Below are 24,835 nucleotides of genomic sequence, written 5' to 3'. Positions count from 1 at the left end.
CTGTAGTACACGTAACCCATGATTTTAAATTGCTTCTTGGTCACAAGAGTGTCTAAACATCAATCTCAACAATCAATGAATTTGTGAATGCCTTGGGACTTCGGTCACAGTAGGATCAAGGCTTTGGCATAATCATTACAAGTTTCAGAACAAACTAATTTTAAATATCGTCTTAAAAGTTTTTAGTTACAGTTACTTACAGCTATAGGGCTTTACACTACTTAAAATTGAACACTAGAAGGATCCAAATGTCCAGAATTTTGCATTCAATGTGAGCATACTACCTAAATCTTATATATTAAGTAAGTATACAGTTACTGATGCCACTAAATGAGAAAATCCAATGGTAAAACCCGCAGAGCTTCAGGCCGGCCAGCTCCGATGCAACAAGCTTTTGACTTCTGCTGCCAAAACAGCTCCTAAACTCCAGGTTCTCACCAGTTACACGGCAACTGGCTCGCCAGCCCTGTAAGCCAAGTACCTCAAAGTTATTGCTTCCTCTCCCTTTTCCCTTTCAAAGTAATCCCAGGAGATTAATATAAATTTTTCATTTACGGAAATGCTACAGCCTGCGCAGTTACAAACCAGAATCAGAGCAGCCAGATAGCCAAGATCCCAGCTGAAATGCTGCCCTAAGTGCTCTGCACGAGTCTGCTGCCTTACCACTCCGTTCCTGGTTTAATTTCTCTATTTGCATTCTTCCTTAGGAGAGAGAACTCTGCATGTCTGATAAGACTTTTAAAAATAATTTAATAATTACATAAATACACAGAAATTGCCTAATTATCCTTGAGACTATCTGGGGCGGGGGGTGGTGGTGGTGGAGAATAAAAATCCCTAACCCCCCACCAACCATGTCTTGAAAGTTAGTCAAAAATTGCATTTCTTTGTCAGTAATCCCGGAGAGAATCTCTTCCAGAATCCAAGAATGCTCTCCTCAAATTAATGGCTTCACCTCAAACTCATCCCCTCACCATTACCTGTACCAGCACTTAGTGTTGAAGATTTCTTCCACTTATTACTTATCAAGAGCACCACATGTATGGACCACTTAAAAAGAAAATGGAGATCCGAAAATGGAGATCCTTCCCTAGCAGTCACCCAAAAGAGGAGTAGGGAGACAAAAGGCAAGAACAGAGAGATCAGTCAGTGATGGTTACATGAACAGTTCATGCCTCTTTATTCATCGTCACAGAGCTGAATTACTCCTAACCAACAAGCAGTACTAGAAAAGAGTCTAAAAGAATTTAAGAAAGGATTACAAAACTGGTGTCTGTTCTATTTTAATAGCAAACATATACATATTACATTGGGTGGTTGTGGGCAGTATGGATGAATGAGGCAGCAGCTGGCTTCGCCGAGATACAAAACATTTCTTGTCTCTTCTCTGAGATGTAAAATACTTCTAGTAAAAAATGGACAGACTACTTTTGAGTTTTGAAAAATCTGAAATATTTAAAAATATTTTAAAAATAAACTTGCAACAAATGTTTTGAATTCAATATATTTTCAAAAACATTCACATACTATTTCTGAAAAACTTCAAAAATATTTTCTGCTCTTTGAGTTTCTTGCAATTCTTACAGGTCTACAAAGCAGAAAGCAGCTTGTTAACTCCTCCAGTTGACAAGAACCTTGAGTTCAGTCAGAATGATACTCTGTCAAACAAAGAGATTTCTGATAAGAAGAGGATGTTATCTTCAGAAATAAAAAGGAATATGTAACTCTCACTGACACTACCGATGAGAGCCTTTCCTCCAGAACACTACACTAAAAAAAAAAAAAAAAAGAAAAGAAAACCATACAGCATTTCTTCCTAACAGTTATAAAATACAATCTTCACTGTCCAATACTTAACGTACCTGAAAAACCCTGCCATCCAAGCAACAGTCTCTAATCCTAACCTCTGAGATGCATGACATTGATGTGTTACTGCAATATATTGTGCACATTCATTTCCCTGGTGGGAATAACAGATGGGAGTAGAGGCAGATCACATGGTAACTTTAGCTTGAAGGTTTAAGTTTACATAGATGTTCCTGCTGTTTCAGATATGGATATTATGCATCCAATCAGTCACGTAAGACGACAAAAATCAGACCAGCAGAAGGGGAAGCTGGTTCAATTACGACCTAAAATTCTTTAAAAATTATAAACGGTCCTTTTGTGCTTTAGACTGTGAAAGATAGAAATATATATTTATATACAGACCTCCATACATCAAATACACATACACAAATTATTACATTCTGTTAAATAAGCTAGAATTCAATAGCTTTGGCACTCCTACAGAAATCTTGCCTACACACCTAAGTCCTTACCTCCATGAATGAATCTATAAATGCAAGCACACCTTTTAGCTTCGCTTTGGCAGCTCTTCATGGACTTACTAATATTTTAAGTCGAGAATCACTATTAGTAATAAAAATGCCTTAAGAGTAGGTGTTCCCCTTAACACCATGTAGAGAATTTTATACACACAGAAGGACGTTTCAAGAAGATTGACAGGCAACTCCATAAGCAGAGCTTACAGTGAAAGCCCCACAAAACCTGGCCTAGATACCTGGAGGCAAGTAGGAATTAAGGACATCCACATGCATGAGGGACTTCATAAACTTTGGATTCAGGTAGGGAAAGACAAATAGACAACTCTGTTCTCCTTTGAAAGAGGGAAGAGCCAAGAAAGTAGTAAGAAGAGGAGAGCACTGACCATCACAACAGTGCGTCACTTGAACTTGCTGAACTAACAGAGGTGGGAGAGCAAGTTTTCCCTCACAACAAGATGGGGATCAGGAAGGGAAGGTTTTCTGCAGAAAACACCACCCCGATAATATTTCAAAACCATTAACTGATAGGAAAAGATGAAGGAGGAGGAAAAAAAGGAGAATCTTACTCTGAAAGTTCTCACTTCTCTATTACAGAGTCCATTTGCTCCTGTTTCTGACTAATGACAAACAAAAAGTATATTCATTACAGAGACTACTGCAACTGAAAGCCAAGAGTGGTCTTAATTAAAATTCCAAAAATAATAAGACAGTCATTAACTATCTAGCAGCATAAGAAAGCTGAAGCTGCGCAAATTACAATCATGCAGACCTAAAAAAATAGGCACTGATAAATGCTTGGTACTTATCTGCCACTGGCACAATCTCACCCTGCTGCAGCTTCTTCAGTCTTTCAAAATTTGCATGTGACACATTTCAATTAGATATCCAGTTGTCAGGAGCCACTTAATTACACTAGAAAAAATGTGCAGGTATATAAAATATATGACATATTGTAAGACTGGAAGACATTAGATAGTTTCTGCTTCTGAAAAAGATACTTTTTTTTTTTAAAAAAAAAAACCTTCTTAATAAATCAGTTTGCCAATACATTCCTTCGGGAACTCAGTGGCAGCAACACAAAATGCAAGATCAGCAAATTATTAAAATACTGATGTAGTAACTCAGAGCTGAGCAACTAATGAGCTGTAAAGTTCACTTCTAAAAGCAGGACACTCATACATTAAACATGTCCACAGTATTTTCGCTGTTCATTATAAATACTAATTTAGTGTTGCAAGGTGAACTATGCAAAATAAAATTAAACTCTGATGGATTCTGACAACATTGCTTTGAAGGATCAAGTTTCTTTGGAATAGTATACAGTAACTAAGGACGCAACTTTGCCAAGTTTGGTATTAAAATGCATTTTAGCATCATGGTGAATTCCAAATTAGGTCAATAACAGATGAGCGGAAGCAGACAGATGATTGTCAATTTACCAAACAAACGGAACTCCCACTCACATTGCAAAACTGACCCAAAATTACCACAAATTAAGGCTATGTTAAATAAAGGCAAAAACATGGGAAGCTATCGATCAGTCACATATGTAACATTGATAATGAAATTCCTTCAAAGAAAACAAACACCAAATCTTTACTACAGTGCACAATATTATGTGTTTCATCCATCACAATGTGCTCTTCCCCTGGGATAAACAAGGACACAGAAGTTTGTAGAAATGCTGATGAGTAGACGAAACCAACCGCCTATTAGCTAGGTTTCTTCTGCCCACAAACTTGCCGTTCCTCTGTGATGCCCTAAGTCTCAAAGCAGGAGTGGACACAACACAACAGTCCGTACTATGTAAAATAGAGAAGACAACATCAGTGCTGCAAGGGTTTTCAAAACAGGTACTTAAGTGACAGCACGTATCTAAAAGCAACGGATGACATGATCAAATGCTTATGTCACTTCTCCTGAACTTTAGTGTACTCTGTACTTAGCAAAGATATGCATACTTGAACCTCACTTATAATTCATTGAAGGTTGTTTTGAAGTGGAGGCTCAATAAAGGCTGGAAGAAGATACTACTAAAGCTATAGATCTATTGTTTCAGAAAGTAACATGACTAAACATTTCTTTCAGGTATATTAGCAGCCAAAACACAGTTACTATACTTCTCCAAAGAGTATCATATTTTAAGAAAAGTTATATTGGCAAACTTGTAAGACTTGGTATTTGCCCTGACTTACAAAAACTGTTGAGAAGGGACAGATAACTTAATAAAACATACTATAATGCGTTTCCTATGTAGAAATTAGAAATTTATTCATCTGAATAGTGAAAACAGTAATTCCATTAATGTACTAGATGTGAATCTCAATAAGTTTACCTAAGACGCAGACATATGGCAACACAGAAGTGTCAATAACAAACAAACTGGCACATTAAACTAGAGAATGTATTGACCTTGCAAGCATGACCGCAAACGGAAGAAGCTAAAAAGAAAAGCAGCAAAAGAAAATTGCCTATATAAGACACCTATACAGTGAGTAGTGTAGAGAATGGAAAAATATAGATAAAACCCACAGGAAAAACATAAATAATGAACTATTAATTACAACAAAAACAGCTTCAGCTGGGAAGACTCCAAGATGAAGAAAACTATGTACCTTTGCTCTAGGCTGGGATGTTTTCTCAGTTGTATGCTCTTGGATGCTGGACCTTATTTTGACCTAGTAATACCACTCCTATGTTCTCATGGTTCTTCAAAACAAACAAACAAAAAACCAAAAAAACTCCCTCCTGTAACAGCAAAAAAGCCTGAATTTGTACTGTGAATCACAAATGCTTGTTCAAAAAGGTAACGTTAATATGTAGCTGCACACGGGACATTTTAATAGTGGCTTTAAGAACATCAGATTCCTCCTGAATCTGATTACTGCATACAAGAAAGAAGTTGATCTCTCTCTGACATAACTGTAAAAGCCAAATTCAATAGTTCCTCAATGTATTGTCAGGACTGATAACGGACTCTGAACACATTTTCCTAAATGTGGAAGATCAGTCTGCAGAGGCATTCAGGTGGCTTTTCTATTTCAACCAAATGACTGCCTAGCTGTTTTCTCAGGAGTTAGATGCAATTACAATATTACTGTTGACAGACTATAACTTTAACATCAAGAGGAAATGGCAATTCATTCAAATAAAAAATACGATACTGATGTTCATTCACAAGTAATATTTTTAAAAGTATTTGTGGAAAGAGAACATTTCAATTTTCCATTCAAAACTAATTTTTACCTTTAAAGATTTTCTGACACTCAGAAAAGATGACCTAATTTTATTTTTCTTTTTTTTCCTCTCACTCCTTTTTTTTCTTTAAACTTTTCCTTATATATTTGGTGCATGGTAGTTTCAATTTTTGGTTTTCTTACTGTTTTGGAATAGGAATGATCTCAACTCCCAGAATCTCCACAAAACACAGATCTACATATTTTACTCTTTAAAACTCAAGAACATTCCGTACTTGATTACTTTTTATCTTAAAGAATACATCAATGAAAACCAAGAAGGCATTTGCAAACTATTGCATCTCTCTCTCTCTCTTCAACTTTTTTTTTTTTAATATATTGCTCATGAATATATGGACCAGGCTTCTTTACTTGTGCTAACTCTCAAATCACGATCACTTCCATTGCTTGAATGATATATTTTTTCTAATATCCAAGGGAACAAGTAGAAAGGAAGCAAAATGTTAATAATTAAAAGTTAGATGTGGAAATCAAGAACTGTAATTCTACAAATGCCCACTCCAATGAACTAAAGCTCTGTCAGGCACAGTTCCTCATATCCTGAATGCCCAGAGTCTCTGAGGTGGTCAGAAAGATCAATTTTCCATTTTGCAGAAACCTGGAAGCCACTATTACAAAAGGGTATCTGTGGAACAACGCTGCTCTTTTAAATGAGGAGTTGTCAGGACGACATGATCTGACTGCAAGTATCTTGCAATGAACAAAAGAGCAACCTCCAGGGAATGTCGCCAGTCAGCAGTAAAGGGAATTAATGGCTAGAAGCAACACACAGCGTCAGTTTCATTGCAATATCCATCCTGTATCTAGCAGCCTTGGAGCTTTAAACTGCTGAAGGGCTTGCCAATCTTACTAGAAGCATATGGCTGAGAGGAATCATAGAATAGTTTGGGTTGGAAGGGACCTTTAAAGGTCACCTCGTCCAACCCCCCTGCAATGAGCAGGGACATCTTCAACGAGATCAGGTTGCTCAGACCCCCGTCCAACCTGACCTGGAATGTTTCCAGGGATGGGACATCTACCACTTCTCTGGGCAACCTGTGCCAGTGTTTCATCACCCTCATTGTAAAAAATTTCTTCCTTATATCTAGTCAAAACCTACCCTCTTTTAGTTTAAAACCATTACCCCTTGTCCTGTCACAACAGGCCGTGCTAAAAAGTGTGTCCCCAGTTTTCTTATGAGCCCCCTTTAGGTATTGAAAGGCTGCACTAAGGTCTCCCTGGAGCCTTCTCTTCTCCAGGCTGAATAGCCATAACTCTCTTAGGCTTTATTCATAGGAGAGGTGTTCCACCCCCTGATCGTTTTTGTGGCCCTCCTCTGGAGCCGCTCCAACAGGTCCACGTCTTTCCTGTACCGAGGGCTCCAGAGCTGGATTCAGTACTCCAGGTGGAGTCTCACCAGAGTGGAGTAGAGGGGCAGAATCGCCTCCCTCGACTTGCAGGCCTCGCTTCTTTTGATGCGGCCCAGAATATGAATGGTCTTCCGGGCTGCGAGCGCACATTGTCGGCTCACATCCAGCTTTTCACCCACCAGTACCCCCAAGCCCTTCTCAGCAGGGCTGCTCTCAATCCCTTCATCCCCTGAGCCTGTATTGATACCGGGGGTTGCCCTGACCCAGAGGCAGGACCCTGCACTTGGCCTTGTTGAACCTCATGAGGTTCACATGGGCCCACTTCTCGAGCTTGTCCAGGTCCCTCTGGATGGCATCCCAACACTCAGGCGCGTCAACTGCAGCACACAGCTTGGTGTCATCTGCAGACTTGCTGAGGGTGCGCTTGATCCCGCTGTCCATGTCATTGATGAAGATATTGAACAGTACTGGTCCCAATACAGACCTCTGAGGGACACCACTTGTCTCCGATCTCCATCTGGACATTGGGCTGTTGACCACTACCCTCTGGATGCGACCATCCAACTAATTTCTCTTCCACCAAACAGTCCACCCATCAAATCCATATCTCTCCAATTTAGAGAGAAGAATGTTGTGGGGGACTGTGTCAAAAGCCTTACAGAAGCCCAGATAGACTACATCTGCAGCTCTTCCCTTGTCCACTGATGTAGTCACTTCATCATCAAAGCCCACTAGGGTGGTCAGGCAAGACTTGCCCTTGATGAAGCCATGCTGGCTGTCTTGAATAACCTCCCTTTTTCAGTAAATATCTTTCAAAAAACTTATTTTCAAGTCTCTACCTCCACTCTTTTTTACAAAAGAAGTTTTACCAAAACTTACCTCTGGGTACTTCAGTTTTAAAGTTTTATGCATTTCTCGAAAACGACTGTACCGCCTGAATACTGTCCATGTCTCATCCAGGACTGTTATCTATATCGGACAAAATAAAAAGAAGAAACGGAAGTAAAACCATATGACACGCAACACTAAAAACCATGAATTATACAAGGCTATCAGATTAAAATGGGCAATTCTTAGTTCTCTTAACACCATTAACTTTTATAGGTTTATTTAATTTTTCTTTCATTACAGTGACAGAACTGTATTTAATAAGGAGCACTGATTGCAAAGCAAAAAAACCTGAACGCATTTATTCCTTATTCTGGAGTGGTTTGACAAGGCTGTAAACACATTAAAATATCCCCAATCCCCAATCATTTTTTGGTGCAGCTATGCAGCTCTCAGCATTACAGTCAGCGGGTGTTCCATTAATGAATGGGTATCATCCAGCACAAGTGTAGTATAGCTTCTCTATACATTCATAGAAATGTATATTCTCATACACACACACATGTACATAGATATACACAATTAATAAATACGCATTTTTCAGACACAGAGAGTTCGTTACCACAGAATGGGATTCCAATTTGTAGGGTAAAAAATTACACATGCCAGCTTACAGTAGAATATATTCCTTTAAAACACTCTTGGTATGTGTCATCAATATGTTGATGAACATCCCATTTATACAGGAAGTTTCATTAAAATCAACAGAATTACTCCTGTGAATAAAGCACACAGCAACAGGAGCGAAGGGTGAGGGCAAGCCAACCTTACCATCAGTTATTCACACAACCCTCACTGGAACTGAGAAACCAACAAGAATTCCAGGGAAGGAAAATTTTTCCACTGTCTAAAATCAGATGAAATTAAAGACATTTGTAACTGGGTCATAAAAGTGCTGTGACTGGAGCCTATGAAGTCTTTCTGTAGCTCTGGTGATCCAAGGCTACCAAGAAGCAGTGCTGTGGGGAGAGGTGGGCATTGTTCTACAGCCACTACTAGAGCCAGAGAAAGCCAAGTGGCATTGCTTAAACCTGAAAAGACCATTGCTTTTTTTAATCTAACAGGCCTAATATGTGATATTACCTCCATCTAGCTATGATTTTATGCACAAAGATCAACAATAATCATTTTCACAAGACACATTTCACAAAGACACAGGCTTTTTAGTCTTAAAGTGACTCCTAAAATTAACAAGTTAGTTCCCTCACTACTGAACGCATCCAAAAGTTACAGAGGTGAAGAAAGTTGCAATGGAGCAGGAGAAAAACAAACCAGAGCAACAAAGCCAGAGGAAACCAGCATCCAAGCACTGTTGTTGACAACTGCTACCTCATGCTTGCAACAAACTCATCTCTGGTCCACCCTTCCCCATCCCAGCTGCCTTTGCTGCCGTATACAGAACAGGGAAACTGGGGGAAGTGTTTTGGAAACAAAAAAATTATTGTGTGTCTTATGACATCAGGAATCAGGTTTTGGGGTGGTCTTTTTCCTATTTTTACCTCTATTTTTAACTAAAAGATGTAAGTAAACGAAACTGGCCTTCTCAAAACTTTTCACAAACATTAAAACATAGGTTCTTCTAGCACATCTCCACAATGCAAATTGATTATTTCTAATAAAATTCATCTTTCATGTCACCAATAAGCTTGACTGCTACTAGGACGCCTGCATGATGGGCTATATTCCCTCAACATATTGTTAACAGTGTCTCAAACTTTATAAATCAGGTGAATGGATCTAACATGCATAGGCAGGTTTAACTAAAAAACCTATTCAGGAATATGCATGTTACACTGAACTTAATTAACCAATCAACTATTTTGTTATAGTTTGTATAATTTGTTATAATTTGAATAATTGCTTTAAAGGGCTTTGTAATTTCACAGTAAACATTAGAGTGCAGTGGATAATCATAAAATAAAGATGTTACTCATTCTTGCTTTCTTTCTGCTTTAACTCTATACTTTAGTATTTCTGAGTCATGAAATTTTGCTGTGATAATTTCTTTGTACATGATCTTTATTCAAAAGTGGCCTCTTTTTTTCCCCTATGGTTTTCACAGAAGCATGCCTTTAGGGGAACAACCTAGCACAAAACATCCAGGACTCTTCCAGCTGCACAGCCTGGGGAAGAGCATGTATGTCAGCTTGCCAATGATGTTGCTGGCTGTGCATCAAATTGCCTGCAGCCAATTATTTATCAGCTTTCTTCTACAAAGTTTAATAAACAACTTGTTAGAGACAGACAGGACAGAAAACACCAAAGCCATATATCTGTGCTGCCTAAGAACTGCAGGATTTTCTCTAGAGCTTTCTCTGGTGGCTTGGCTTGATGTGACTCAGTCCCCATCATCCTCTTTGTTTACCTTCCTAATTCTTGTAATGACACTAGCAGGTAATGCATTAGAAAATGTTATTGTTCTTACTGCTGATATTATTGGAAAATAAATTTCAAAGCTAAACAAAATCTTAACTGGTCCCCAAAGCTTGGCAATAATGTTATTAGGACAGAAAGGATCAAACTCTGCTTACATAAAGAGGAGAATTACAGCACACCTGGCATAGCAATAGCATTTCTAGAACAGAGCCTTTTATTCCTATAGCTGATGCAACCAGTTTGGGCTGAGATTCTTTTCCCCTATTTAAAAAAGCTGTATGACGGACCATATACTCTGTAAGTATGGGACAGGGACATATGCAGATCTTTTGAACAATAACAAGTAAAGTAAATTTGAAAAGCCCTTTACTTTTTACTTGCAATTTGCTGATATAGTAGTTAAAAATATTTTCTTAATAACAACAAAAAAAAAATACGGTTGAGTAAATCTGTAAAACAGATTTTCAAAATATTCTTATCTGGGCACTTACATGATCTTTGACTTGCCTCAGAATTGTGGGTTGGTTTGTTTTGGGAGGGTTGGGGGGGGGGGTTGTTGTTTTGGTGGGTTTTTTTTCATTCAAGTGCACCATTTCCCACGTAAAACTTATAAATTTGAATGGAGATACTACAGTCCTGCCTCCTTATCTTTTCTTCTCACGGTGACTGACAGAAAATAACCTAAAAGACATTTCCAATTGATTCCACTGTAAAGCACATCACAGAACTTACTCCCCTTCTGCCCCATACAAATAGAAATAAAACCATAGGGGAGAGAAAAAAAAAATATTCCACCTCATTCTGAAGCTATTAGAAAGAACAAAAAATGCCCACCTTACTTATCTTGGCTGGTTAAACTGTCCACACTCATTATGAAAATTCATATTCCTACCAACGGACCTTGTTGAAACTGTTCCTCATGCTGTCTATGAATATAGCATCTGAAAAGCTAAAAGTTGCCTAAAAATTGCTTGTAACCTTTTTTAATTTATTATTGAGGGTATTAATCTGATAGAGTTGAGGGAAGATTGGGCTTTTTCTTTTTTCTAATTTAGATAGATATGGGGCATGCATCATTTTCTTTAAGAACTACGTATCAATGAGCACTGCTTCTGCTTTACTCCAATTCTGCAATAGTTCACTGAGCTCAGAAAGAAACTTGGACATTCTGAGCAGACCCACCAGAGCATTTGCCTGAACAGAACTGCGGCTGGACCTGGAGAAAAGCACTGCATTGGGGTGCACCTGCCTGGATCTCTCTCCTATAGAGAACTCGTCAGGGATGACTGAAAGGCTTTGAAACACAAGAAAAAGCCAGTTCTGAAAGAATATCAAACAGGATAAATAAGAGAACTCAGAACAACGAGGGAAAGCTGAATAAAAATGAGAAGGCATATCTACACCTTTCCCTTTGTCAGAGGATCCCCTGGATGGCTGTGCTTGATTCCAGGCTTTGCTTCCATCACCAGCTCTCAGGAGACGCTGCATGCCTTTACGTGAGCTGGAGTTCCCCCTTCCCTGCTGCCTCACTGCTCCTGCTGCTGTCCATATGTACTGCCTGCAACTGCCAGCACTGTCTGTAACAGACACCAACAGTCTTATGGATGCAAAAGCTCTTCCCACACGCTGTTTCTAGCACAGCCCTGTCTGAATATTCCGCATATCACGACAACATGAAAGGAAAAGGAGAATACAAGAATAGTTTTCTGGTACTATAATTCAGCTGTAACATAAATATGTTTAGACCTGATTAAGTTACTACTGTTTCATCATGTCTTTAAAGACAACATAAAAAACTGTCACTCAAATGGAAGTTTTTCTGTAAATGTATCTATTCATACTGAATACTTAATGGCAGACCAGCACAAACAGCTCCGTGACATCTCTTTCTGCAAAAGGAGAAGGTGCTATCTTAACTCTAATGAAGTATGGGTTTGTTCCTATTTTTGAACTCTCTCCAGTAGGTTCTCATGGGAGTCACTCAACACCTTAAAGTAGGATCTGTATCCAGTGGAAGAACCTGAGTGGACAGACCATCTTGGACAAGATGCTGAACCTGCACTAAAATAAAAGATTTTAGGATGGTATGTTATGGTTGAAAGACTTATGAACTAACTGTGATGCTGCCAAGAAAAGTGGAACTCACTCTCTCTCTTTTGGCATATAAAGGAAATAATCTTTACTATTGTATGTCACAAAAAGAAATTTATATATTTGTTATATAGAGAAATTTGTTATATTGGTTCTTCTATACAGCAATATGCCAGAATTTAACTACAAATACAATGACTAGAAACATCTGCTGAAGAAAATACTTCTGAGATACCTAGGATTCAAAGGTTCACATTTCAACTCAATCATCCCTTGTCCCTTTGTCAGATTTCAAAGTCCTGTTACATGCAAATAGGTCAGCTACCCATTTTCCCAAGAATAAGAGGAACCTTGGTGAAGAAAGCTTATTTGGGAGCTGGCAAAGGAAATGAGATTAACAATGCCCCAGCCCTTCCAAGACTGACACATATTCTGGTATGAGATTACCTGAACATAAACTTGAACAAATTAAAGTAAGGCTGAAATAAGGAATTATTTCAACAACTGACATTGTATCCTGACCCATCAAGAAGGGATGAAATAAACAGGTACACGTTCTCTCCTCCCTGCCCTGTCTTCCTACTTTCCCGATTTTTAAGGCAAAAAAAAAATCACTATACCATGTATTCTGATTTCCTATAGAATAAAAGTAACAGCAGCTGAAGATTAATACAGATCAAATTAGAGCTGGGAGCTCTGCAGGGGAAAGGTTTAAAATAGAAAAGTTTGTGGAATGTCTGTGGATTGTAGCATGGAGCCAAATCCTGACCACAGCAAAAGCAGCCCACTGTGACATACAGAGACCTGGAGGCAAAGGAAAAAGCATAAACAGTAGATCGATTTGTGTAAGGGAATGACTGTAAGGAACACCCCAAAGACAGCCGAACTAAGGACCATAGGAGCTTCAATAAAAGTGCTCTAAGGAAGTTGACAGCAATGGAATACAATTATTAAAGTGATAGCCCCTTCCCTACCCCATATGTCATCCATTTCATTGCTCTGAACTTCATCAAAGCAGCTATTTAAGCAGCAGTATCTTTTAGAGGCAGCCTAGAAATGGCACAGGAGAGAGAGAAAAGACGGTACTGGCAAGCATGACAGAAGAGAATAGCCATTCCATATACACCACTCTTAGCCAGAGCATCTGCTCATTCCATGCCATTGCTGAGGTTAGGTTGCAAGCCTTGCTTCTCATAGAAACAACATACAAGCAACAGAACTGCTGGAGCCTAGTTTCATATGCATTTTTATCTCTCCTCTATATATCCTCCTGTTCTTTCCTGTTTACGAATCCACCCCTTTCCAACATTTTTTCTTCTATCACAGTTCCTTCCAGGTAAGTCCAAGTCTTCCTGCACATACTCTTTAACTGTTCCTTCATCCTAAGGTCTTGCAGCTGCTTACATGGGTTCTAGGGATGAAGGGAGAATACTTGGAAAAGAAATCTACCAACTTACTAGAAAGAGAAAATACCTTTTTACTGTATTTACCTTCACTAACCATTACCCAGTTTAGTAAATCCCGTGTGCTGAAAATAGTTGGTGGCTAGAACAGTCCTTGGGGAAGTTTTGTATGCACTTACTATTCTCTCACCAGCTCTATGGCTCTGGGCTTTTGCTGGCCCCAGGAAATTCAAAGTTCAAAAGGTAAAAGGAATTATTCCACCCACAAATTGTGCAATATGTTTCGAGATGAAAATTTAATTAGCTCAGAGCTAAGATTACCCATCTTAATAAAAGGCTTTCTAAAAGAGAATGTGAGCATAGTTCAAAAATGGTCCTGCACACTGTGAGGGTAGGTCACTCCTCCAACTTAACACCAGCTAGCAAAGCATCTGGCAGTACATTCAGTGAAGAAGGCTGCCAATTCTGTCTCTGATGCCATGTACATCAGTTATGCTACATGTCCACATGCACTCAGAGCACATTTCCAATTAGACTTCACATCTTGCTTTGAAAAAACACTGGCTTAGTACCAGAGGAAACATAATGAATATGCATTTTTTTCCAGCATTTCTACACAGAAGATCAACTGAAGGGAGAGGAAGCAGATAACACTTTGGAGAAGCGAGACCTTGGAAAAGCAGGGTGGGAAGAATCCAAACAACAAAGAGAACCCAAAAACAATCAAGCCTTTATCGTGGATATGTGCAAAATACTTTAATTATGCTTTCATTACTACAAGTAAATATTGCAAGTCTAATCGTTTTCTATACCTGACACTTGCATCTAAATAATGGGCTTTCCTATAACCAATATGCATTTAATCCTCATCTCAGCAACACTTTCAACTGAATTATTTGATACTGGATCTGGAACTGCTTACCCAAGTGTTTGACTACCGACCTCCTGTGTACAACAGATCTACTTGGAAAACACCTGTCTTTGTAGTGTCCTGTACTGTGCATGCCTTCTCACAGCCTCTCTTTTTTAGCAGTATTGAGGCCACTTAGACAACAGAAAGAGACAGAACCAAAAATTGCACTTAGTGGAACAAAAACTACATTTCATTGGGGTTAGTAAGGTGATTTCTGGAATCTACAGATTCTCAGATGCATTTCCAGCTGCTGTTTCCATCTTTGCTAACTGTGATGCTGTCACAGTGAACACCAACAGCTGGACAGAGCAAACTAGAACTATTTGGTTTTAAACAAAAGGCATTTTTCTATTATTATTGCTACTATGATGCTATTGTTGTACAAATGCAAGCAACATATGTACAGAGACCCCAAACATTAAGGAGAAGCAACTGAAAAGCACTTACCTTTATTTCAAACTCGTAGTGTTCATCCTTTCCCTGCCCACACAGGACATAGCGTGGAATACTAATTTTAATTGGGTCCTTCAGGTCATCTGGATTTGCTCCCAGTGAACGACAGACCATCCGCTTTCATGTGCATACCAAATAGGGAGAACAAAGGAAAACCAAAATCACTACATAAGGAAAAAAAGAAAATAACTTCACTAAAAATGAGAAAGTGTTCTTGACCAGAAGAGCAGGGAAAGAGAGCATGGAGGAGGCAGAAATTATTTCTAAAATGAAGGAATTCTTTGAAAACAAAGTGGATCTTGTTTTATAAGCAAACCCTAGCATTTTGTTAATGCATGAAAAAAATTAAGGTGAAGTGTCTGCAAAAATACCGCTTTTTCTTTGAAATGGCATTTTCAGCTTAGATATCAAAACCAAGGGAAAGCAGAAGACTTTCTATTAACCCTCCCTGAAAAAAAAAAGAAAAAAGAATCAAGCCTTAACAGTCAGCCATATTTTTTTTAATGTCTTTATATAACAAACCTGTTTATAGTATCATGCAAAGCTGCAAGGGATCTAGGTAGTTCAGAAAGCTCTTAGACTTTAAAAATCCAAACTTATTTTATAATTAAATAACGTATAGATAACATAGCAATCCACTGTCAGAACAGTTTCCTACTGTTTTCTTTAAATCATATCTAATTAACAGAAAACTCAACTATGATGAATTTGCATGGTCTGGACAAGAAGATCTAAAAAGGTATTTGTAATGAGGGCACATTCCTCTGACTAACAGCCAGATGGAATCTGTAACTCTGAAGTTATAACAAAAATAAAATACTTTTGCAGCTGAAAACATTAATGCTTTGCAGTGACTGTGTCCAAAAGTTGCATATGCATTACAGTGAATAAGTACAGAAACTGCCTTTTAGGAAATCCTCCACTTTCTCAGTTGAACGTATTTGGTCTGAAAACCTTAATGAACTTGTACTTAAAAAAATAATAGCACCATGACAAATATAAGTTAATGATAGCAAAAAAGATTGAAAACCTATCACTTTAAAGTTATGACCATGTTATTTATTTGTATTTAGTGATGCTATCCATCGCTTATATAGAAACTGTATGCTCAGCATTCATTTTCAATCCCTTAGCAACTACCAGAAGACGTGTTGCTTGGTCAAAATTCTTCAGTCTTGACCAACACTACCCCCACACGTGAATGTGGCTCGTGCTTCTGCTCATTGACACTTGGTCTCTCTGTAGCAACTCCTTGGTGACTCCTAGTACACATGATACTGTGTAGGAGCTGGAGGAAAGTTTGAAACTCATTCATAAATGCCTCTCTGAATGCTGTTTGCTACAGACAGCTTTCTGGCATCCTCAGCTGGCTATTGATAAGGGGAGGCTGTTATTTCGTTACTAGTCAATTTTAAATGCCAATGTCATTTCCCTTAATGTTAACATTAAAAGTTGTGAAAAAGAAAATACAAAGAAAGTGAATTTTAGTTCCAGTTAAATGACTTTATCTAGGTGTTTTCCATAAACTTCTTTTTTAGTGAAAATACAAAAAAAGATTGCATTGGAATAGAAAAAAATACTTTTAGTGACTTCTGTTCACACATTTTCTCCACTCCATTTTGTCCTTCTTTCACTTCTCCCCAAGTTACTGGCTTTTCAACTAGAACTCATTTCTGGACCATAGAAATGTAAGCAATTCTTTCCTTGGGGGAAAGAGGAGTTCATTGCCTTGACAACAATATCATCTGTTTCAAAACAACAATAAAACCATAAAGTCACTCTTAAAGCCACCTCTGTCAACACGTAATTTATTGGCAGTCATTTTCAGAGAACTATTACAAACAGCTAATAGTCAGAGAGGAAAATAATCTCAAACACAAAGTACTGGGAAAAACACACCCTAACACATTAAATAATGCTTCAACAGTCATAAACATGGATCATTATGTTTCATTTACAGTAGAATAAAAGATATTGCTGTGAAGTCATTTCTTCATAAAAGTGCAGAATATTCATCAAGTTAGATTTCAAAACAAACACAAAAGAGGACAACCATGTTATCTGGAACACAACATGCACAAACATTTAACTTTGGGGTATAATCTGAAAAGGAATTATTTGCAGAAATTGCTGTCATTTAACAGCCGTGATTAAGGCAGTCCTTCCAGATAGTGTCATTCAATGTTAACTTTCATCAAGACTCAGAAGAAATGCCTTGGTGATGCCAATGAGGGAGCCAGTCTTGAACGGGACTGACACAAGGTTATGCTCCAACTCATAACTACTCTGTCTACCCCATGTTCTGCGAGATATTCCTGTATACCTTTTCTGTTAAAAACAAAAACCATACCTCAAAATAACATGACACATTTTGCTCATCTTTGGACTTCCTTAAGGCAGTAGAAAGTTTCGTTATGATAAAAACCCCTGTAATTCTCTATCCAAACCAGCATTCATCCTTCCAGACACAACTTCCCATCCAATACAAGTTATTTCTTTTTAAATCCCACGTGAATTACAGTATCCTGTCTTAACATATGGTAAGAACAAATGGGAAATGTTCTTAGACTAGTAGAGAGACTGAAGTCTAACTCTGTCTAGTAGAAGATTTGCACCTCTACTGGCAATATGCTTACAGAATTTAGAATTTCAGATTAGATACCACTGTTTTTTCTGCCAAGGACCATCTTCCTCAAACAAGGCAGATGGCACATTCAAGCAACAGGATTCAAAAGGTATCCAGCTCCCCTTACAAGGGAAGAAACAAAAGATAGGAGACAACAGCTTATTTATTATTTGAACATCTGACAGGGGTAACAGGTAAAGAATAACCTTGTACTAAGCTAAAGGCAAGCCTCAACTAATGGAAATCTTTTACTAATGTTCAATAGTTCCATTATTTTTTGGACTGTAATATTAAAGAGACTGTAAGAGATGTTATCTCACAGCATCACCAACTCCATTAGGAAGCGAGCAGGAAAAAGGGGCACATTACATGCAGATAACTCTAGGGATAAATTTACTCCATCCATCAGGCAATATCCCCAGTTGCCAACCATCCATTTAACAGCATGAGGAACATGTAGACAGATGATAAACCCCAAGACATTTGCCTTACCACAGGTATAGTAGCATGCCCAAAGGTCGAAATGCTATTTTAAAGCACAACCGATGTCTGTTTACACCCTTTAAGCAGATTCATTTTCACATCTTCCTTAAACGCTCACATCAAGGGAATATAGAGACTTGTTCTATTGTGGGGAAGTACAAGCTAACTATTTAGACAAAATAAACAGGAATGACTTAACAAAGCCATGCATGGCTTCCCTGCAAGAAAAGGAGGGCAGGGGAAAAATCTAAAAAGAATATTGGATGTTCTCTGCATTTTTCTTGTTCTGTTTCACTACTTCCACATAGCCTAACCTCTCTTGGCTCTAGGCAAAGGGGGCAAATGCAGGGGAAAAGATATGGCAAAGCCATCAATTCCTGGTAACTCAGCCAACACACACTTAGAATAAGCCAAACACAACTCCTTTTGCACTTGTGGCAAACTTTAATGCAAGAGTGCAATAATCCTTCATGCAAAACTCCGAAGCAGAAGGGAATTGTAAATGCTATTCTTCCTAAAATTGTAAGTATAAAAGCTATAAACATCCTTAGCATTAAGAGCATACAGTGAATGTACCATAGGAACCTAAACACACCTTACAGGTCAGACAAAAAAGATACTGCAGATGTTTTGGAATACTGACATCAAGGGCATGAAACAGATGAGAAGCATGAAGAACAAAGATACTCAGAGAGATTTAGGAAAAGGCAATCCAGAAGGAATGGAGAAGACACTAATGAAGACAGACAGGAGATGGAGGGAGCCAGAAACAACAGCCAAAATGGAAATCAGAAGACACAGTTGTAATTATAGTTTTGATCCACCTACTACATAAAATAGAAACATTTAATTTCCTCACTTTCCCAAGGAAATTTATGTACAGCATATTAGAGACCCACAAAAAGGAAGCACTCAAGTAATAATGATTTTTGTTAAGATGTGTGCACATACTCTACGGTATTCCTTACAGGCTTAAAGGACTCTTTTGCCTATTGATTAAAAAAAAAAAAAAAAAAAAGGATTTTATCAATATTCATTACCCTCTTATTTTGAATGTATCTAAACGTATTTGGATTTCAACACCTAGTCAGATGCATAATTAGCCAAATGGCTTCTTCACTTGAGCTGAATGTTAATTTCCAGATTTCTGAAGGGATATGCAAACTGCTTTGAAGAACTGATGGGATGACTGTCAGTTGAGTATTTACTTCTTTTTCACAGTATTTAGAAAAACCAATTCCTGAATCAGATCCAACCTTGCTCCTTCTAGAAAACACAAGCAAAATTTTTGTGAAATTCTCTTTGTCTGGCAAAACTACACATCGGATATCATTCAAACTGTACAACTGAAGGATGTCAAATTGTGATCGCTGGCATGAAGCATCCAAAGAGTTAGGTGCAGGATAAAAGACATTATTTTCCCTTAAGAGACCTATATGAGTATTTGTAAGAACTAGAGATCTATACACAGCCTGCTTAGCACACTCCATTTTCACTGTGGTATACAGCACTACATGAATGTCACCTAACAAAGGTTTAATACTTCCCATATTTTCATGGAGTAAGTAAACTAGATCAGCTAATACAGTTCTGAATTTACAGGACAATTGTACTCCATTTGAAAGAACTAAGTCATTTACTTCTGATGTCCAGTCAACTGAAATCTGCATCAGATCATCTTTCAAGAGCTGGTGATTTAAATAAACAGCATCATCTATTGTAGAAATCAAAATGCTCATTATGTCATGGCAAATTCTTTGAGTGAAGTGTTTGTTATAGGTAAATATTGTGAGTAAACCATCTTCAGCAGAACACAGAAGACTAATACTCTGTCCAGCAAAGCCAACTTGAATCTCCTTTATCGTGATGATGGGAACCTCATGAAACATTGCCAAGGAACTCTGGCAGCTGTCTTGTTCGACTGAAGAAACAACAACATACAGAACGGAGCTGAACAAAAGCAAGCAAGCAGGTTCTGGATCAGTTTTTTTGCAATTGCCAACAGCAAGCCAATATATACCTTTCAACTCCTCCATTCTAATACAAATTTGAGGCAAGGCACAACTCAAGAATTCCAGCACTTTTTCCAGAGAACAGATCTGAAGCTTCAAAAAAACATCAGGAAAATGCACAAATTTCTGTCTTAACACAAGACTGTTTTCTAGCTCTTCATTTTCACAACAGCATGCAAATCCTTCAGAGGGCTTTCTCACACAGGCATCGGAGATTTCTGTGCTTATACACGTCGTGATAGTCTCTTGCACAGGGGATTCAGGCTGAATGACAATTTCAGTATGAGCTTTGGAATCATCAGTAGAGTGGGATATGTCTTGATTCATATCTGACCTGAAGAATACATTTACTTGCAAGTTTCTTATAAATGGCAGATTTTTTATTAATGATACCGCTTGTGCACGTATCTTGCTTCTGTCACACAAACTTCTCAACTCCTGAATTTGTTTAGAAACCACTGTACTGTTGAGCAGCTGACTAGTGGTATCTTCGTAAAGGCAGGAAAGCTTACTGAAAAGATATCCCAAACCAGAAGTGTGTTTTGGTCTCACATCAAAACGAGAAGCTATTGACTTAAAAGAAATCAAATCAGAGGCTTTTCGTGCTGGAAGCTGAGAATTACTAGACTGGTCTCTGATTGTCAGGTGCACTGTCTTAAATGGGCTGTTTTCCTTACAAGTTATTATTTCAGAATGCACATTAGACTGAGAAAAGAGAAGGCACGATATGCTCTTAAAGCCAGACTGCTCATTAGCACCCATTAAGGATCCTACAGGAGACAGCTGTTTCAAGTGGGAACAATCAGATTCAGTTCTTGAGCTGTCACAATCTGGAGAAGTAATTATTTTATTGTCAAAATGATGGAAATTTTCAACCTTGCAGAGCGAATAAGCCACATTATTTAAGTCATGACTTTGTAAAGAAGTAGATAAGACATTCTGATAAGGAACGTTCTTACTCTTTAAAGTATTAATATTTTTAGAGTGAATTAAACTACTTCCAATGTCACAATGACAAGAAAAGCTCTCCTGTTCTGAATTACCCCTTTCATTCTCAGATGCTTTCTCTGATGTAGAAGGGGAGGACATTCTTCCAGAACTGGAAAAGAAATCCCACATCTCTGTATATTCCTTCTGTCTTTTATGGTCTCTTACTCCTGCGTTTTCTCCACATAACTCAGAAGCACAATTGCCATCTTTAGACACAAATGGAAAGCCATAATGTGGCTGCCCCTGTTGACTTTTCTGTTAGGAATTTCAAAAGAAGAAAATAGAAATATCTTTATAAAACCTTCCGATTTGAACATTTCTTAAATTGAGGATTGATTTTGATTAGGTTTGTACAATCATTCAAAATTGGTAAAATCATTGTATCATCTCTCAAAATTAGAGAAAGAAAAATCCAACAGAAGTGACTGAAGTCTGATTCAGGAATGGTTGATCTTTCCAGCCCACCACTGCTTTTTATTTGTACAGTATCCATTTCACTTGGTTTATATTTGCTTTACTCAAAACCACAGGAACATCAAAGAGCGACGCAGGAATTTATACGCCCTTTAGTTTCCACACGTGCACAAAAAAGTAATCCTATACTATCCAAGATAGCGTAAAAAGTCCAACACAGTTTCAAAATAACAGTGTAAAAGTCCGAAAAACTCCAGATAAGAGGTGTTGCAGCCCTCCTACTATTAAGGTTTAATTCCATAAAGGTATTTAGGATTTATTCACCAAGATAAGTAATTAACCATGTTTCAAGCAAAAGTTAGGCAACCAAATATGGTGGGAGGGGTCTAAGCCTCAGTTTAAAAATACATGTATGAATCTTTCATGACATAAGCAAATTTGCCTGATGCTACTTGCTAATATTATAGACACCCTTACAGTAGTTCATTGTGAGTCAAAAATGTGAAGTGGTATTCTGAATTCAGACCATCTGTCCTTATTAAATGCTTTTATCCTCTAAAAATCAGGAAGGAGATACTGTTCCAAATTAAGAATCATAACAAAACAAGGAAGAAAGATCCACAATAACACCACACCTTTCAAATAAGGAAAAAGTTATGCCCAATCTGAAAAAGACCACTTTAATTCCAGCTGGCAAAATGCATTGCTGTCTCCATTAGCCATTAATCTTGCTGTGAATTCAAAATTCTAATTATGCAGCTAAACATTAAGAAATTTAATTATAGGGCATGCCATAATTTAAGACAACCATTTCATTCTGACAAATTATGACCTACCTCATACTTCAGCTTGCGTTGAACAGTGCCATTATTAAGCCTCTCATTATCCTAAGAACAAAAAAGGTACAGGTGATAATTAGAGTGCCTTGCTTGTGTAAGTTCATTTAAAAGTATTCATAGGAAGAGACATTCTTTTTAATAGCCAAAAATAACTATTTTCTTATTGATATTTATTAAGCCACTGGTTTAGAAGTCAATCAACCCAGTCTTCGGATTAATTAGATCACCAGTTTTTAAATGAGCATTTGTTTGCAAGCATAAACAATTACCGTTCTTCTGGATGTAATTTTATCAATGTATTTTACAGACATAAAATGAAGATTTTTATTTGATCTGCAAGCTTCCTATTGCCATTTACACACTCTTCCCTGCAAAAAAATGGAAAACAGCCAATGGAAAAAAAAAAAGATGATCAAAATCTAAAACTGATATCCCTGATCTACTGTTTACTTTTTTGGTAAATTAAAATTAAGTGAACATAGGAAAACACAAAAATTATTGAACAACAAAACTAAATCAGTGGTTACATGTGGTACATTGAAGGTCAGGATTTCCTACCCATCTCTGCCCACCTTTAAACTTTCTGTAGACCAGGACAGGCTAACATTGTTATCCTCTGCTTTATGATGAATATTCTGGAGCCTTCTCTGCACTTCTTGTTCAATAAAGGCATTTATCCTTTCAGTGGGGGGAAAAAAAAAGTAGTATATTCTTAGGTAAAAGTCAAGACAGGCTAAAAGGCTCTTTGAAACACTTGTAAACCCTAAGTACTGCACAGCTCTTAATTGGCAGGTATAACATTACACCAGTATTATCCCTCCTTAAGGAACATGGACTTTTGAGCAAGTATTCCTTTAACAGCCAATAGTTAACAATTTGCTAACAGAATTAGACAATTTAATGGACCACAGGTTAAGCCACTGCTATGCGTACAGCTCTACATACAAGTGGCAGTGAAGGTAAGGGCAATGAAGAAGAAATAGAAGGCTGGGGTTGCATCTTTGCTTTTATCACTTTTGTGATATCGGCAACTTGGGCTAACAAAGGTTTAGTCTTCAAACAGAAGGAATGTTCCAAGAGTTGATGCTAACAACTGCATGTGTAGGTGTAAAAGGAACAGAGATGAAATAAATTTTAAGTGATACCAGGCAGCTGCCTTGTTAAAAAAGGCTTAACACAATTTCATTTACTTTGCTGCTTTAAGTGTATATAAAGCAATGCCATATAGATAAGTAACTGTAAACACACAAACAATTTAAATACATTGTAGCCTACAGTTTGCCAACCCTCTATTCTAAAACAAACTGCACAGGAGCAACAGATTAGGCTGTTGGTTATTTAATGTAAAATACATAAAATTAATTTTACTTCCAGACTAGTATTTAAGTACAATTACAGTATTTAATTAAAATCTAACTCAGGTAGTACGATCTTCCAAAATATTTCTTTTCTAAAGCTATTGTTTGCACTCCTAACAAAACATTGCATAAATGCAGGTTACCTACCTATCATCAACTAGTGGAGCAGCGGGTGGCTGTGGCTTTGTTGGGCTGGTAGGGGAAGTAGTATAGTAGAGTCTCTCTTCTAATGTTCCATGATTTCCTTTCTGACCACCATCACCCTCGTATATTTTTTGCTTCAGCTGCTGAATTTCCTGGTCCAGGCTACAAAGAGATCTTAAAATGTAATTTGCTTTCTTTTAGAGTTGATTCCCATAGTTTGTATGGCAAGTACTGTACTTACACTCAATACTTGTATATAAGGTTGTGGGTATTCATATTTATGAAGATATAAAAATCATAATTGTTCTTTAAGAATATTTAGATAGGAAAAGAGGTAGCTCAAAACCACAGTACAACAGCAGTATTAAGTTAAATAAAACAACTTCAACAACTTCCAGTGCAAAAGGTATCTAACTCAGCACATTAGATATCAATTCATAAGACTTAGCCTATTTATTAGGATCACTTGAATAAACTTTCCTCATTACAGACCTCTATCAATGACCTCAGCTATTAGCTTCCAGTGTGAAGTAAAAGAATAAATGGAGGGGAAAAATTAAAAACTCAAAATACAGCACTAATCCAAAAAAACCAAAGACAACCTAAAACAATGATGTGGCAAAACATATCTATAAGAAAATCTTTAAATTGTATACTATACATATAAATCTTATTTTCTAGTTATTCCTTTTGTCTGTATATGTATTTTATAAAATTTACATACAAAATAAAACATCTAGTATTTATTTTATATATACCTAATTAATCAACTTTTGAAGTGGAAACCTCCTCATTTTTTTTAACAAATAAATTTCATACCAGATTTATGCACAGAATAGAATATGTAAAATTGGATACTGTATTTTTGACTGAAAATGCCTGAGGCATCTAGTTTAAAATAAGAAGCACTTC

At 37.5% G+C, this 24,835-nt stretch overlaps 1 protein-coding gene across 2 annotated transcripts in view; it reads right to left on the bottom strand.

Moving 5' to 3' along the window:
• Window positions 1–24,835, bottom strand: part of KIF16B (kinesin family member 16B) — a 148,346-nt gene that overhangs the window by 33,638 nt on the left and 89,873 nt on the right. For both annotated transcript variants that reach the window (XM_010574790.1, XM_010574791.1), the window contains 5 exons: window positions 23,927–24,085; window positions 22,994–23,099; window positions 22,419–22,469; window positions 15,052–15,174; window positions 7,813–7,902 (listed from right to left, as the gene is read on the bottom strand). In XM_010574790.1, the coding sequence (XP_010573092.1) occupies window positions 7,813–7,902; window positions 15,052–15,174; window positions 22,419–22,469; window positions 22,994–23,099; window positions 23,927–24,085 (529 nt within the window). The remainder of the gene's footprint in view (window positions 1–7,812; window positions 7,903–15,051; window positions 15,175–22,418; window positions 22,470–22,993; window positions 23,100–23,926; window positions 24,086–24,835) is intronic.

The sequence above is a fragment of the Haliaeetus leucocephalus genome, unplaced genomic scaffold, assembly GCF_000737465.1.
Source record: "Haliaeetus leucocephalus isolate CR32 unplaced genomic scaffold, Haliaeetus_leucocephalus-4.0 Scaffold450, whole genome shotgun sequence".
Taxonomy (NCBI): Eukaryota; Metazoa; Chordata; class Aves; order Accipitriformes; family Accipitridae; genus Haliaeetus; species Haliaeetus leucocephalus.
Note: the sequence above shows the minus strand (reverse complement) of the source record. Positions and strands in the feature narration are given on the sequence as shown.